Raw genomic sequence first — 16,436 nt, 5'->3', positions numbered from 1 at the left:
CATGTAATCAACATGGCTCTATTATTTAATTGAATGTAACTGCCTTCGGAAGCTTGTTTGAACTATAGACTTTATTTGCTAATTGCAATGAATTCCCAACTCTAGTCTACAGTCGACCAACAAGGATTTTTCTCCTCATATAATCCTTAAAAAAACTCTCTCAGAAAATCTCAGAATTAGCATGAAATCCAGGGGATTACTATTTAATGACTCTGTCATTCATATCTAGAGGCGATCATTATCTTTCTGCGTCCTCAAACTTTCTCAACTTATCAACAAAAGGCGCATTTATACTGTCAAATACCTCATTTCGAAAAATCGCGATGTTTGGCGCTCCCGTTTACACTTTTGCTGTAACATCACCGACTGAAAATCTCAGGGATGTTTTGGCGTGTTTTGGTTGTATAAACAAAGATATACAAATTAAAAAGAATAGGTCATTAAATTTCTGAATTTGTCTTTCTGAACGATCTATTGTGCAAGGTTTTGGTGTCTTGAGGATTGTGCATGTACATCATGCTATTCTGAATTCTAGATAGAATCTATAGAGAATGAATCTTGGATTATGAACATGTATGATGCAATTTATTCCTACAATTCATTCCTACAGGCTACATATCATTTTTTGTATCTCGTTTCAACCTCCTACCTTGTAGTAAACCAACCCCTTCCAATTTAATGGCAAATATATTTTGTATCTTGTTAGATGATAACCCAGGCTTGTTCACACTTCTACTGGTAGGAGTAAAGTACATGTAGATCATAAACATATATTTTCTTGCATCCGTACGACCAAAACAAATGCATCGAAGTGAAAGGTGCAAGAGGAAGCTGGTTATTATTGTTTTGGTTCAGCGAATTGGCTCCTATTATCTTTAGTTGAGACAAACCATTTCCTGATGTAGCTGTTGATATCTGTCAGACAATACACAGCTCAGCCAAAAGGCTGATTTTCCGGTCATAACAAACCCTTGTTTTCCGGTCATAACAAACCAGGCTTAGTTTACGGTTCATAACAAACCCTAGATTGCGGACACTGGCCCTTGTCAGTTGTATTGCGTAACAGTGTCTGCACTGTGAGACTAAGCTGACAGCATACTGCATAGGCTCTGCTCAAGGCTGTAGGTATTGTGGTGTACAATTTGAGTCTGAACCTGAAGACTAGGATATTGCATTGTATCATGTTCAAAGTATACAGGCCTCTATGCTTTGGTGACTTTGCCCTAATGCTTAACTGTATTATGACCATACATGTGTAGCTCAGTATTTACATTTACTTTTCACTTGTTATTCATTTTATGTATCACTTGTGCTGACTTTGCAAAAAAAGCTATGACGTATGCATCAGTTTTATAGTGGATTTTGGAATAAAAGGGCGTTAAGTAATTGTCTGTCCCTATCCCATCCAATGATTGATAATATATATAGGAAGGCTCTATTGTTTATACTCTTTACATAAGACATATACAAATTATGTATCGTTATATACTTGAATACCCTCACCCTAGGGTATAATTATGCAGACTATTATCATGTTTCATATATTTCACAGTAACATAAACACCTGAACTGCCTGGAAGACTGAGTTTGACCTCATGCTAAGCTTTAATTGCTTCAAAAGTTGTTTGTTATGATTTAAAAGTATTCTGAAGTCTGAAACCAAACTTGAGGTCAATGGTCATTTGGTTTTATATAAGGTTGCAATTTTTTTCTTCTGAAGTAGCATTCTGAGGTCATAATTCGTTCACCGTTGATTGCTGCTAAATGTTAGATGGTGACCTATCCCAGTTTTCCACTCTTTCTAAAAAAAAGTCCTCTGTCATTTAGATTGATTGAATCATATTCTTCTTCTTTTTTTTTTTTTTTTTTGCTACACTGTATTATGTAATTATAAACTTGTGCCATGAATATATGAGAAATATTATCATATTCATAGTGTGATGATCAAAGTAACAAAAGTAGGCAGCATACATGTACATCATCATCAAAGTTCTCATCTGAGTTTTTGTACAATTTCCACTTTTTTTTTATTATTGTTTTATTGTTATTATATTTTGAGTGTAAAAAAAATGACTGCATTCAAAGTAACATGTATTACATGTAGGTCTTGCCGCAGTATATTTATTCCTGTCATTTCTTTCTTATTCATTCTCTTTTTTTCCTCCCTCTTTTTTTTCTTTACAGTCATTTCAGGGTAGCCAAGGCAGGGCATATCTCTTCAATTCTGTGTAAGTATAATAAAACCATTCAACAACTTCCTTGTTTAACTCTTTTTATTTATTTTTTAAATCTCCTTTGTTTTATTATGTATATTGTACTTTGACTTGTTTATTTCTAACTTTCTTTTACTTGTTTATCTCTTTCTTTTACTTGTTTATCTCTTTCTTTGATATCTTTCAACCCTCAAGATAACAACATGATTGTTTGTGAATGTGTTTGTATTCTTGACCTACTTAAACAGTTTGTAAGTGTTTATTTTGTCTGCAGCTCATGTGAAAGTGGGTTTTTGTACAATTGTGAGGCACACATGTAGGTCTATTGAGTGCTTATAAATGTACAGTATGACTATACGTTTCTATGATAGCCTGTGTGTGTAATATTGTCTGCTTTACATCCACCCCCTCCATTACAACAATATGTAAATACAGAAGGAAATACCATTTTTAAAGAATAATGATTACATGAATTAATTAGTACATTAATAGGTACATTTCTCTCTCTCTCTCTCTCTCTCTCTCTCTCTCTCTCTCTCTCTCTCTCTCTCTCCCTCTCTCTCCCTCCCTCTCCCTCTCCTTCTCAATAAAGTTGATAAGACACGTTTTAAAATTAAATTCAGAATCCAATTTGATTTATTGTAAACAATGATTTGAAGTCCATAGAACATATAGGGTCTCAATGTTTAGTAAACATGGAGGCAGTCTGTATCAGTCAGTCCTCCATTGTTGTTATCTTACCATGTGTGATATTATGACCTGTGTGTTATTATGATGACCTGCATGATATGTGGGGAAGATACCCAGGGTAGTCCCATAGATTAATCATAGCTAGTCTACATGCAGACCCTTTATTTGTCTAAAGCTGTCAGGTACTGGTATATTATGATCAAGAGTGTTATTTTAGTCGTTTCAAATGGGAAAAAAGTTAGAATGGGCATGTAACACCATCAGCATGTACAATAAAATTATGTTCTGCTTGATAATTTTTATCAAACATTTCTCCTAATGACGTCTGCAGGGGATTGATGTTATGACTGTAAGGGTAATAAGATGATTAAGACTGCAGTGTCAGACTATCCAATGAATTCATAACAGTTGGACCTTGATACAGCATGATAGGTGTGTGTGGGGGTGGGGGTGGGGAGGGGGAGGGTGGCTGGATTATTCTGGCATGTGTCATCAATGTGTATTGAGCACATAAGCTTGGTAGGATAATAGTCTGCCAGCACAGACTCTAATTTGATTTAATTTTAATTAAATGGGGGCACAAAATAATTATTGTAATTAAAGGGCTTAGCTTAGTCATTTTAGAGGGGTATCATTGCCAATGAGTAGGGACATATCAAAGTTATGTGTGGGGCACTTGATAATTTGAATTGTATAGAACAGTATGCCATGATGATGTGCAGTTTAATAGGACATCATTTTAAAAATAAAAGATCAAAGAACCCTGTAAAGGTCACTGCAGCCTGGTATCTAGGGTTGTTCAATAATTTTTTAAGACATGATTCTGAGGAAAGGCATGATAAAAAATGGAGTGGGGTGCAGTAGCAAATTCCTAGTATAACCTCATAGAGTACAGATCATATTGATATATGTATGTAGATTGCTCATAAAAAAGTTGTTATGATGACAAGTTTACAAGGTCTTTGAGACAAAGAATTCCAAGATGCTGGTGCCTTTACTACACATAAAAGAAATTGATTTGAAACTTGAAAGAGGAGCAATGTAATGTACACTTAAGTTGTAGGAAACCTTCCATAATATGATCTTTGAAATGATGGATATATCAGTTGCCAGTTTCTTGACCTGATATGCAACCTTTAAAAGTGTATGCCTACGTGGTATAATGAACAGGATGTCATATTTTGTGGGTTTATAATATAGATATATTTTACAATCCCTTTCTACCGGCTTTACAAATATCCACATTTTATAGTCCCTTCTACTCCTCTTGGATCTTCAAAATCTAGGTTACCTGTTTAGGCTTTTCCTTTATATTGATAGAGTTTCTTACATTATAGCAGTATCCCTAGGGACCTCAAACATGAGCAGGAGTGATGCTGGCTTTCTGATGTAGGAGGAAGTGCATAGGAAATGTAAACCTACATGTATGACTGCTACAGTCCAACCCTCACAGTGTCCTACGCTACATGTAGCTTTACAGTGCCATGTTTACATTTTGTATGAAGTGCATGTTTGTGTCGCATGCAAGCTGGTTCAATAAACCAGATAAGTCTGTAGGTAGGTTCTGTAGAGCTGGCAGTGTAATTGTATGGGGTCTTTTCCCTTCGCAGTCCGTTTGTTATGGTATAGATTTTTCTTGCTATTGTTGCGCAATCATTGTCCACCAAATTGATCCCTGGGTACCTGTAGTAGTCTTTCACCTGTACCTTCTTTCAAACTCTCTAGGATTAAATATGGACAGATATTTACTATGTTTACTGTGGTATGGAACCAAAAACCTCACATATTTTGTGAGGGGTTCAGACAAATCAAAAATAAATAAACAATGAATTTTGCAATCCACTTTTCGTAAAAGTACAGTGGCTTTCATTTATAATATTAGGGGAAAAACTTTCATGTAGTACAAGTTTCTAATTTCAGTTTATTACCATGTAATAAATAAAAATAATAATATTTAATTTTTATACAGCGCTTCTAATACTTGCATTCAGGTACTATGATATGGTATTTTTAAAATGACTGGTACTTGTAATAAAAGCTTTATAATGATGCATGACTGTACTTTGCATAAAACTAGAAAGTACTGTGACATATGCACATTTTCATAAATTTTTCTGCCTGGGTCAAAAAGCGCTGTACAATCCAGGTCCTATGTAGCCTGTAGGCTCTTTACAGAAAGATGAGAAGAAAAACGAGCACAAAACCATTCCTTGAAATGATCTGTTTGTGGTAAAGGGTCAACCCATAACAAACTATAAGTATAAAAAGGGGGTCTGTTTGTGTAAACTAGTGTGAAGGTAACCAGTGAAAGTTCAGAACCCTCTTCCATGGCCTACCCTAATAACAATACAATAGTATGGATTCTACGTTTGTTATGGGAAGTAAGTAGAAAGGAAAGTCTTGGTTGGGTTGGGTGAAAACATTTCTATCCCAGGAAAAAGAAGAATGGATAGAGAGATAATCATAATAATAAAAGAAACCCACAAATAGAAGTAATTGAAATACAGAAGTGATCAAAAGATCTTATCACTGAGAAGAACTAATCAGAGATAAAAAGTAATAAAGTTCGAAGAAAAGAAAGAATTGTTCCTATTGTGTTGCATTTTCATGGTCTAGTTCTAGCATGGTATGGCAAGAAAAACTTGGCTGAAGAAGAAAAAAGAAAGAACATGTACCTCAAAATATATACTCACTTTGCTGGATTTAGCTGTGAGGTAAAAATAATAAAGCTTGCAACCTATTTATGGAAATATTGGATTAATAATGCTGGCATGAGGTGAAAGACAATGTATGGGAAACCTTTTGTTTTTCAAAGCTTTGTAAGTGTTTATCAAGGAAAAAAGGCTGTTTGGAAAATAAGACCGATTGTTTGGTTCTGATAAGAACGGACATGAAAAATAAAATGAAAGGTCCTGCGAATATTTTATTTAGCTTGCCAGCAGGGCATCAGCGCATCAGCTATGTTTGCCTGGATGCCTCCTGAAATCATTTAAAGTAGATTGTGAAAATTTATGTAGGTGGGGGGGGGGGGGTGTAGATTTGTAGATGTCTTCTGAGCTAATGAAATCCTTAAATCTTGTACAAAAATAGGGTCTAGTGACCAGCAGACAACATCACATCGTCCTTGTTGTGCTGTGGATTCAGGGAAACATGGAAGAAAAGGAACTGTAACACATGAGGAAACATGGTCAACATTTGAGATTAAACAAATGACCCCAATAACTAGGGTGAGGTTAAATGATTGTATGTTGACAGGTTTCTATTATTCTGGTACAATGAGAACTCTCAGAAACAAGGATATGCCAGAATAAGAATAGCTTTAAGTATAAGCATTGTCACAGTAAGGATTTCAAAATAGGAAAATAAAGGGCTTATTTGTAGATTCAACAACATGCCCTCTTCAGTAGTCCCCTCTCCATGAAGGCTATCAGCATGTGTTATTTGATATTCTATAACTTCCTGGATTTAAGATTGCCATGCTGTGCAATATTTTGGAGTGTTTATTTCTTTATTTTTATTTTGTCCCCCCCCCCCCACTCCCATTATATATATATATATATACTGGTATGATTGATAAACATGCTTAGCACATACATGTACAGTGTGTAAAGGCTGCATGTAGCTTACATCTACAAGTACATGTAGGTCTTGTTCTGTGAACAAGCAAGGATCCATTGATTTTTACTCCTTCTATTGATCAGTATACCTAAGTTTTTTGTTCCATTTCATAGAAAAAAATCATCCTTCACTACTCAGTGGTAATACCATGGACCTTCAAGTCAAATAGATTAACTACATAGTTGTAGAATGTAGATGCTTGGTTTATCGTTGCAAGTAATTAACATGTAAAGCAGTTATTCTGATTGTATTTTTATGTATTGTTCATGAATTGCTTAGAAATATATCATGGGAATGTTCTGTATACCTGATGAATGAAGGTTACAAAAATAACAATAACCCCATGAAAGGTTGGACTCCTTTAAATATCCATACAGTTTGTAGAATTATTAGAAGTGATAAGGAATGATATTTTAAGAGAAAAATTGAATCACATGCCTTCTTAAATCATGTTAGCATAATTTTAGCATTAACATTGAACTATTTCGGCAACAAATGGCAAAAAAAGGGGAAATATTATTTTGTCAACTCCATATGTTTGCAATGCACATAAGACCGAGATGTATATTTAGTCGATCCTGTTCTAACTTATAATAAGATTTAGCCGTAATGTAATTTTCAGTGGCTTTGAATAAATCCCTTGATAAAGACTATCAAATGCTGTGGTCAAATGGTTAATTATTTCCATACCATTAGACTAATCACCAAATCCCTTTCCTTCTCAAATACTGCACATTTAATCAGCCTTTCCATTAGTACATATTCTTTTGACACAAAGAGTTCACTTTGCGGCACATTTCAGGATGCAGAACTTTTCTGATGACATATATCACATTGATTTTATCACATTAAAAATACATTAATAAAACACAGGCTTATGTTACAATGTTGATCACTTCCCATACAACTCTGTTGATGGTTAGATTTAAAAAAAACTTGACATGTATGGTTGTGATACAGCTAGAAATATAAAATCATAGGGTTTATCTTCCTTCGATGGAAAAGATAATGAGAGCCTCTGAAAGGCAATATTCCCCAAAACCCTCTGAAAAATCCACAATGAATAAAAAATAGAAATATCACTTATCATATATATGTTGGCAATATCTATACAAGTCCAATTTATTATTTATCAGACTTTCTGATGGAGTGTGTTCTACCGAGTCTGTATTAAAATCCAGCAATTTCCTCAAGGATTTTGAAATGGAGAGATTGTTGAGTTCATACAGTCCAGACCCAGCTTAAATGTCATGATAGTAAAATTTGTTTACATATATCTCTTTATTTGGCAACTACCAGCTTTTCTCACCTAACCAAATGAATACTGCAAGGAGAAATTTTAGATGTGATCGATCAGAGACAGGAAATATTTGATATCTAAACCGTCTTTGTGATCTTGAAACGTGAGGATGAAGCTGGTAGAGATGCAAGATAATATGATGGTATCTCTTCCTCTAGAAAGTGATACAAGGAAACCCAGATACCATTACACTCCAAGCTTGTGTTCACACTCTACATCCTCAAGACAATCTAAAGCAAACGTTCAAAAGTGATTTGTGATCATGTACTTAGGTATTGGGGTGGAGTTGGATTAAATTTGACTGTAAAGGGTTTAAATGTACATTTAATTTAAACAAAAAGGTACTGTGCTATTTTGTTTGATATTTTGGCTGATATTGTCATGTAAACAAAACACTTTGGCAGTTTAGTGCAATTTCTTTCTTTTTTTTTTTCTTTTATAATATGGGGGGGGGGGGGGGGAGGTTCTTTTTCATATCCTGGGCATATTATTTCTTAGCCCTTTTTTATGTCTTACCTTTCTGCAGGAGAATGTATCTTCCGGTATGCAACTTAGTTTGAAAAATAAGACATGATATCATTTGCGTGAAAAGAGACTGTGTGCCCTTGTATGCCATAAGGAAGTGCAGGCTATTGTTTGTCAACAACACCTTCATAAGGAAGAACGGTAGAGATAATGGAAATCAAACTGAACTCAAGGAAAATTCGCTCATGGAGATTGTTTTTGTTATTGTTTATGTAAAGTCTATAGTCAGAATTGCATGAGGAATTGCTCTGTGTAAAAGAAGAGGGAAGGAGGAAGAATTAACAAACTTTTAGGACACATTGTTACGATGTATACATTGCACGGGCAACAGAGCTGATTCTGCTTGTGTAATGATGGCCCTCGTTTACCGTTGTTATACTCAAACATTTTGGACGTGTATGAGGAAGTTGTTATTAAGATTGTTGCAAGAGGAACTTGTCTTATGTTTGCAGTCACATCACCTTTGTTATGGCATATCAGTAAAGGTCAGAGGGTTGTAGAATGAGGGATGTGTATACTAAGATGATATATCTTCCAATGTAAAGTCTGCAAACTCATAATTTTGTATGGTAAGAGCCAAAAAGGCATTAAATCACACACTTTCCTGCAACACACAGTTAAGCCCTTCTAGCTTTAGATGGATAATAAGTTTTATGGTTCACAATTCCAACATCTCCACACTTTGCATATTCTGAAAAATATATCTATAAAGCGTACCAGTATACTGATACAAGATACAAGGAAGTTCAATGAAAACCAGGTCATATGTTTTTACTCTGTGAAGGCTGAAGAAGGTTGTTTTTTATGAAACAAGGTTACTTCCTTTCCAACCATGAACAAAGAGTTTCTCGCTCTCGCTCTCTCTCTCTCTCTCTCTTTATCTCTCTTTCCCTCTCTCTCTCTCTTTCCCTTTCTCTCTTACCCTCTCTCTCTCTTTGCCTCTCTCTCTCTCTCTCTTTCCTTCTCTTTCCTCCTCTTTCTCTCTCCTTCTCTTTCTCTCTCTCTCTCTTTATCTCTCTATCTCTCTTTCCCTCTCTCTCTTACCCTCTCTCTCTCTTTCCCTCTCTCTCTCTTTCCCTCTCTCTCTCTTTCCCTCTCTCTCTCTCTCTTACCCTCTCTCTCTCTTTCCCTCTCTCTCTCCCCCCCTCTCTCTCTCTTTCCATCTCTCTTTCCCTCTCTCTCCCTTACTATATCTCTCTCCCTCTCTCTTTCCCTCTCGTGTCATCAAACCATAAAAAGCACTTCAGCACAACGTCCATGTAAATGAGCTTTGGTTACATTGGTTATCGCTAGATCAAGTGCTCTGACATGAGAGCCAGAAGGTCATTGATCACCTCCTCTAACACAGAGTTAACACCCTTCTTCCTCTGGACAGATGATATCTTCATATGATGTGGAGTTGTTATACTTGGAATACAAGAGGAAACTTGATCTCTTTGACTCTGACACAGTTTTTAGCCACATCCTGGGTGATTTATGCACCTTTGGTGCTAGGGAGTCATTCAGAGCTGAAATGGGACTAGTGTTGTGTTTATTGTGATTATCTGATGTAATTGAAATCCAGGTGATTTATAGGAGAGGTTCGCATCAAAGAATTGATTGATGAATGGTAAAAGAAATGGGAAGGCAAGCAGTGTACTCAAATGAACTTCCATTTGGAACGATGTTTCTCTTGCAACTAACACAGTTACATTGATTAATCTGGTAATTGCAAGAATTCTTTTAAAATTGATTGATTTGATTTCATAGTTAGTAATCCCTGGTCCCATATATGTATAATTTTGTCTGGAATTTGTTTTTGACATCCATCAATTTTTTTTCTAGAAGAATGTCTTGTTGTTTCATCCTGTCAATTATTGTTTGATGTTGTGTCATTGCAGGGTGAACGTTGGTTGCGGACCTGCAGAAGAGAGGGTCCTTCTCACTGGTCTCCATGCCGTCTCAGATATCTACTGTGAGTGCTGCAAAACCACTCTAGGATGGAAATATGTAAGTATTGTACACAGTTTTAAAGGTGATTCCAAAGCTGATCATGAGTTTGGTAATGGAATTGCATATCAATAGAACTGTACATGTTAGTCTGGTATACTTCAAGGCTGGATTGGCTTAAAGTCATTTTAATGGTTAATTGTGCAGTTAGGTGTGAGGACCAGCAAAAAGTAAACTGATTAACAACAATTCAGAAAAACTTATTCCATATCCTTGGAATAATAATATTATTAAAATACAAAACTAACATTTTACCTTGAATCTTCATTATTTGTTGGCATTTATCCATTTAAAAATATTCCAATGTGTGATTGGCATGTCTTTTGTAATCTAGGTATTGAGGGAACATCTTCTAAATCAACAAGCTTTTGTAATTGAATTGGCAATCATCCAGTAAATAGAAGAAACAAATAAAGGGATTGGCAGAAAAAGCTTGTTTCAATATAAAACTATGATGCATTACCAAATATGAACTTCCTGTGCCATTGGCCTGTAAAGGTACTCTTTGTTTTGCTGATTATTGGTTAAAACGTGAAAACCCAAACAAACCGTAAACCTTATATCACCCCCTTCAGCCTGGTCTGGTGTCCATAATATTTGCACAGACGTCACTGGGTCATCTTTGTTCCTCCAGTATAAGTGCTTCTACAATGATCATTATTCATTGTAGATAACAACATCCGCAGTTAGTCACCTCATAGCTTTCTAGTTAGGGACAAAGTATTGTTTACCAGAGCATGGTCCATTCCATAAATGCCCCCAGTTCATATTTACATCTCCATTTATTAAGCAAAGAAACTTAATGATTATTGACTAGAGGAAACTAGTCCATGAATAAGAACCTTTGAGAAATGGGGTTCTGTTTGTCCTTGCTCTGTGTTTGTATTCAAGATTATGAGGAACATAACTAAAATGAGCAATTTATCATTGTGCTTCACCATTTGAGTTCATATTGGCCCAAAGTACAGACTGGCTGGCATCACTATTACCGTCACAGAAAAACATTGTGAGATTCTGCGCAGGTGATTGTAGAGGGAGTGATAGGAAGCAGAAGATAATGTGATTGGCTGAGAGCCAGAAGGACATTGACTCATGTGCTTTCAACACAGAGTTAGCGTCCTTCTGGCATTTAAATGATGTTTCAATCAAAGAGAAGAGTTGCAGACAGAATTGTGGATATCTCCTCAGTGATGACACAATCCCTTTTGTTTTTGGTTGTTGAAATTATTCTATAGGCAGCTGATACTTTGCTGTCAGTTAACGATTGATAGTAGTCAGCTGTTCTTGCGTTGCGCCATACACCGAAACCCATTTGAAACGTGTGAATTTTTCACCTAGCGCACATGTTCTCTCAGATAGCGGCGTGACTTGTGATGATGGTTGTTATGGTACCGAGGGGTTGTTTTCTCATCATTATGCGAGGTGGGATAAGTTTTCTAGGTTTTAGCAACTGAGGAGAAACCTGTAAAAAAAGAAAAGAAAGAGAGAGACCCCCCCCCCCCCCCCAAAAAAAAAAATGAAAAAGAAAGGAAACTTGAGATGAGTAGTCCTAACCCTTATGCAGATAACACTCTATATCACAGGCAAAATAGGATAATGAATGTGAGTTTTCAACAAGTATTAAATCCTGTTTTTGCAAACAAGAACACATTGCTCTTGTATAGGGCATATCACAGGCAATTTCTGTGTGGCTTTAAGAGAGCTTTTGATTATGTACTTCCCAAGTTCCCGATATATTCAAAATGACAGTGAGCTGGTCTCCTCCGGATTGCAGTCCCCTTAAGCTGTTCCATTACCAGAGCTTAAGATGAGCTTTAATTTACAATTACCTTGTTTTTGAAGCTGGTCAGGTACTTCAAGTGTAAATGCAATCTGTGCAGGCTTCATGTGCATCCTTTACAAGAGCACTTAGAACTAAAAGCTAAGTGCACAATGCTTCAAATACAAAGCTCTTGAATTAGCTCGGTAGAACTCTAAGATTTGTCATTATTATAATGGCAGGAAGGTGGAATTGGAAATTAATTTGTCTCTGGTTGTTGTTGAAATACGGATATTCCTCCGAGCTATAGTAATTTTAATTTCCTGCGCTCCTCTTGTTCTGCCAGAAAGCCATCAATCAAAATTTTATTATTCTCATATATAATAATCTTCTAAAGTCCACTCCAAATTTTATTCAGTTAAAACCGAAAATGGAAATTCTTTTTGCCCAATTGATCGTGAGCCCGGCAGCCACTGAGCAGCGCCAGATCGACATTGCTCTCTCCCTTATTGTTGAACGCCAAACAAGGTAGCAGCAACTCCTGTCTTTTAACGTAATTTGGTATGACGCGACCGGGGTTTGAACCCACGACCTCCTGGCTGTGAGGCGGACGCTCTACTGACTGAGCTAACACACGGTATTACAGTCATATACAGTAACACCGGTCATACAGTCACAATCACTAGAGGTACTCTTCTAATTCAAACTAGAAATACATGATCAAAAAACTTTCAAAAAGACTATGGGAGGTAAGATGAGGTAAATGGTGACAAACTTACAATCATTTGAATTTATCATGAAATTACTCCTCTATTTATGATGATATCTCTGACTTTAGGGCTATTTTTCTAACCCCAGTACAAATAACCTTTCAATCATACAAAATAACTTTTTTTTTAAAGTCTAAAAATCCTTGTAATGGTGATGATTATTCTTAACCTTTCATTGATATTCCTACATTTCCAAAGAATTTAACCTTATTATTGTGTTATACATTGTGACCTATTTATTAATTTCTCTTGTCTATTTTTTCTCTCCTTTTCTTTCCTCTCTCAGGAGCACGCATTTGAGAACAGCCAGAAGTACAAGGAAGGGAAGTATATCATTGAGCTTGCCCACATGATAAAAGACAACGGATGGGACTGCGACTGAAATAAACAAACAAACAAACAAACAAACACAGATATGTATCATACCGCCTGGCCTTGTTGTTTATCAGTCAACAGCACTTCTACTTGAATCTGCTTTCTCAGCCTACCCAGCCCCGCCACCCCCTACCCTGACCAGTGTTTCAACAAATTGATATCTTCAAGATGACGGTGATTGCAAATTACTTTTGTCTACACTTCAACATTGGCAGTGTATCCTTGATTCTTTTTCCTCAAGCACTGCTAATGATGGCGCCGGCCTTTTTCGGTATGTCCATGTATTTTTCTCCATTATAATACATCATTCTTTATGAAGTATGTGATATGATGAGGAAGGAACCAACAAAAGCAAATGCTTGCAACATATCTGCATTTACCATATATCACTCTCAACCATCTGCAATATGCAGAAAAGCTCAGCTGATGACATCATCAATGACATCATCGCTTCAGCTTCATTTGGACCAAGTTCGCAAGAATCATTTTGTAAATGAATATCAGATTAACAACATGGTCATATTAGCTTATTGTGTGTGAGGGAAAAATTGAATTATATATTTGGCACGCATTCAAATATGTCATTGTAAGTTCTAATTTGTAATGATTATTTTTTGAGAAGCATAAATGGTGTGGAGATGCGGCGTAATATTGATGGTAGAGATGGAAATAGAAAGCAAATGGATGGTACTATCTAGGTAGAAAGAACAATTGAAAGGAGCAGGGCGATGGTGAGGTGTGATGAGCCGGAATTGGTGCAATGAGCAGAGGGAGCGTGCTACGGTAGAAGAAGAAGCGGTCGCAATTATTCTTCGTCCATGATCGACACAGGGCGACATGAAAGGCAGAAGGACTTATAGGAAGACTCGATTGGTTAAAGCTAATCAGCGGTGGAACAGTTCGGACTTATGTATCCATTTTCAACGTGGACAGAAGTTTGGCGTGTTATCGTCGAATCAACAGCAGACACATCGGTCACTTGTTCGGAAACATGACCGAATACAATGTTGATTGCTGCGAAGGTTAAGGACAGCCTTTTTTTAAGCAGATGCCTCCACAAGGCATGATGAATATGCATGAGCATTGCATCATGAATATGCATAAGGGCTTATCGCCGTTCAGCGGTACTTGATGTTTAAAACCTGATTGATTATCAGGTCGAGAAGTCATCTTGAATGTGTCGAGTTGGTATCGGTCTGAAGGATATAACCCGAGTGTTATGCTTGTGGGGAGTTTGGCGTGAGACGAGAGAGCACAATTGTACAGAATTTTATGTTAAGGCAGTGCATGCATCTCCAATGCATGATGCAGTTTGTAGAGGTTTTATTACTTTGATGTAGGAAGAAGATGTGCATGCATGAGGCGATGAGCAGAGGATGTTAAGATATAACCTTTTGATGCAGTCACGATGTAAATGATATATCCTTTTTTTCTTAGGGAAAGAGAGCTCCGAAAGGCTTATTTTGTACAATCTTGTGTATATATTCCTCTTACCAGAATGCATAGGCCATACACGTAGGTGTATCTTCACCTGAGAGAAAGTGATATATGCGCATTGTGATCCAAAAGGGTGTTCATGTGTATGGCACTGTCCGAGACTTGTGTTGTGTAGCAGTGTGCATGGTCTCACAGCATAGAGTGAAAGAAAATGGGCTCGTTTGTGTTGATAACTTACCGCTAGATTGTTCCACTGGGATATATTGAGATTCAAAGAGTTTTAAATGATGTATAATGCCTTCACCATGTAGTAGTGTATATGATGTTATGGAGAGGAAAAGGTGTGAGTGAGTGGGTGAATATATGTGGGAGTGTGTGTGTGTGTGATAGTGTATGAGTGAATGAATAAATGAATGACATCAAAACAATATGATATGTTGTCGCGTACTTGTCATTAAAATGTACTATAACTTCAGATTTATCAAGTGCAAAGATACTGCTATAATAGTATCACAAACAAAACATTTTGATATACATGTATTATTAAACTTCACAGCAGCAACCCAATCAAGTTATCATGATGGAATAGTGAAATTCAATGCTAATTCTGGTCAGGTTTATCTCTGTCCAAATGTACATGCATGTACTGGTATTTGAGCATCATGGCTAATAGATTTTGTTACCCTGGATTATAATTGTAATGTAAATCCTCATGTTTTTGTTTTTGTTTTTACATGCACTGTATCAAAGCAGAAATGGGTTCAAATTTATCAAAAGCTAAATCATACTTATATTTGAGTGTGAATTAATTAGCTCTGAAATCAACTGAGGGATAAAAATATAATATTTTAACATTTAGGTCTGATTCGTTGACATATGGAGAGTATTTTAAAGTCACTGGAATGTATTACTCACAGTGCTACATTGTTGATCATGAGGACCAAAATTAGCTTGCACTTTGTCTGCCGAGAGCCAGGAGGGTACTAAACTTGTATACCATACTTTCATATAGAGAGCTAACACTTTTCTTGCTCCCATCATCTAATCAGGAGTGTACGAGGCTGAAATGCCTTGAAAGAGATCACTAGTGTTTTCGTCTCTGATGGCAGATACAGAAGGCCCCAGTACGAATGGAAATAATGATGATTGTAATGTACATTTGTAAAGAAAATTGTAATTTTCTCTAACTTCTTGAATTGCAAGGGGGAAAAGAGAGTTAGTATATTTTGCTTATGGATTTCTAACAACTACTCTGTTCAGTCTGGAGCATAACATCATTACACATTCAGGTGCAAGAGTGAATTTGAAAATTCTTTTTCTCCTGCTTTAGAAGCATTTCTAAATATATGCATTTTATGAAAACTACTATGTGAAATATTATTCCATCAGTGTAGTTTACATGGTCTCTTTAGACTCAGACGGGCATTGACTCTGTGATAAAGTTTATTGAGTTAACGCCCTTCCGGCTCCAAACAGAAGCATGTAGTACGCTCTTTTCAGTCTTCTGTGTATGAAGCGCAGGCTCACTGCACTTGTATACGTCACAGCCTTGTATTATCATTACATTTCACTTCAAATACAAGAACACTTTGGCCCGAATTCACAAAGCAGGGTTTGAGCTCAAACCTCCTTTTGTTTCGCCAAACCTCCTTTTGTTCTTTACAAACCAGGTTTGTAAAAAACGAGTAAAACGAGTCATATGACGTACAAAACCAAGGTTTGTCGACAAACCTCCTTTGTGATTTGGGCCTTTGTGTCTT

At 36.4% G+C, this 16,436-nt stretch overlaps 1 protein-coding gene across 1 annotated transcript in view; it reads left to right on the top strand.

The window, feature by feature from the left end:
- LOC578029 (protein yippee-like 2) overlaps positions 1-13,779 on the top strand; it is a 32,877-nt gene extending 19,098 nt beyond the window's left edge. Inside the window, exons 3-5 of the mRNA XM_778219.5 lie at positions 2,185-2,228; positions 10,227-10,335; positions 13,151-13,779. Coding sequence (XP_783312.3) covers positions 2,185-2,228; positions 10,227-10,335; positions 13,151-13,246 — 249 coding nt within the window. The 3' untranslated portion in view covers positions 13,247-13,779. The remainder of the gene's footprint in view (positions 1-2,184; positions 2,229-10,226; positions 10,336-13,150) is intronic.
- Positions 13,780-16,436: the final 2,657 nt, after the last annotated feature.

This window comes from Strongylocentrotus purpuratus, unplaced genomic scaffold (assembly GCF_000002235.5).
Source record: "Strongylocentrotus purpuratus isolate Spur 01 unplaced genomic scaffold, Spur_5.0 spur5_contig_818, whole genome shotgun sequence".
Taxonomy (NCBI): Eukaryota; Metazoa; Echinodermata; class Echinoidea; order Camarodonta; family Strongylocentrotidae; genus Strongylocentrotus; species Strongylocentrotus purpuratus.
This window is presented reverse-complemented; position numbering and strand designations above follow the sequence as displayed.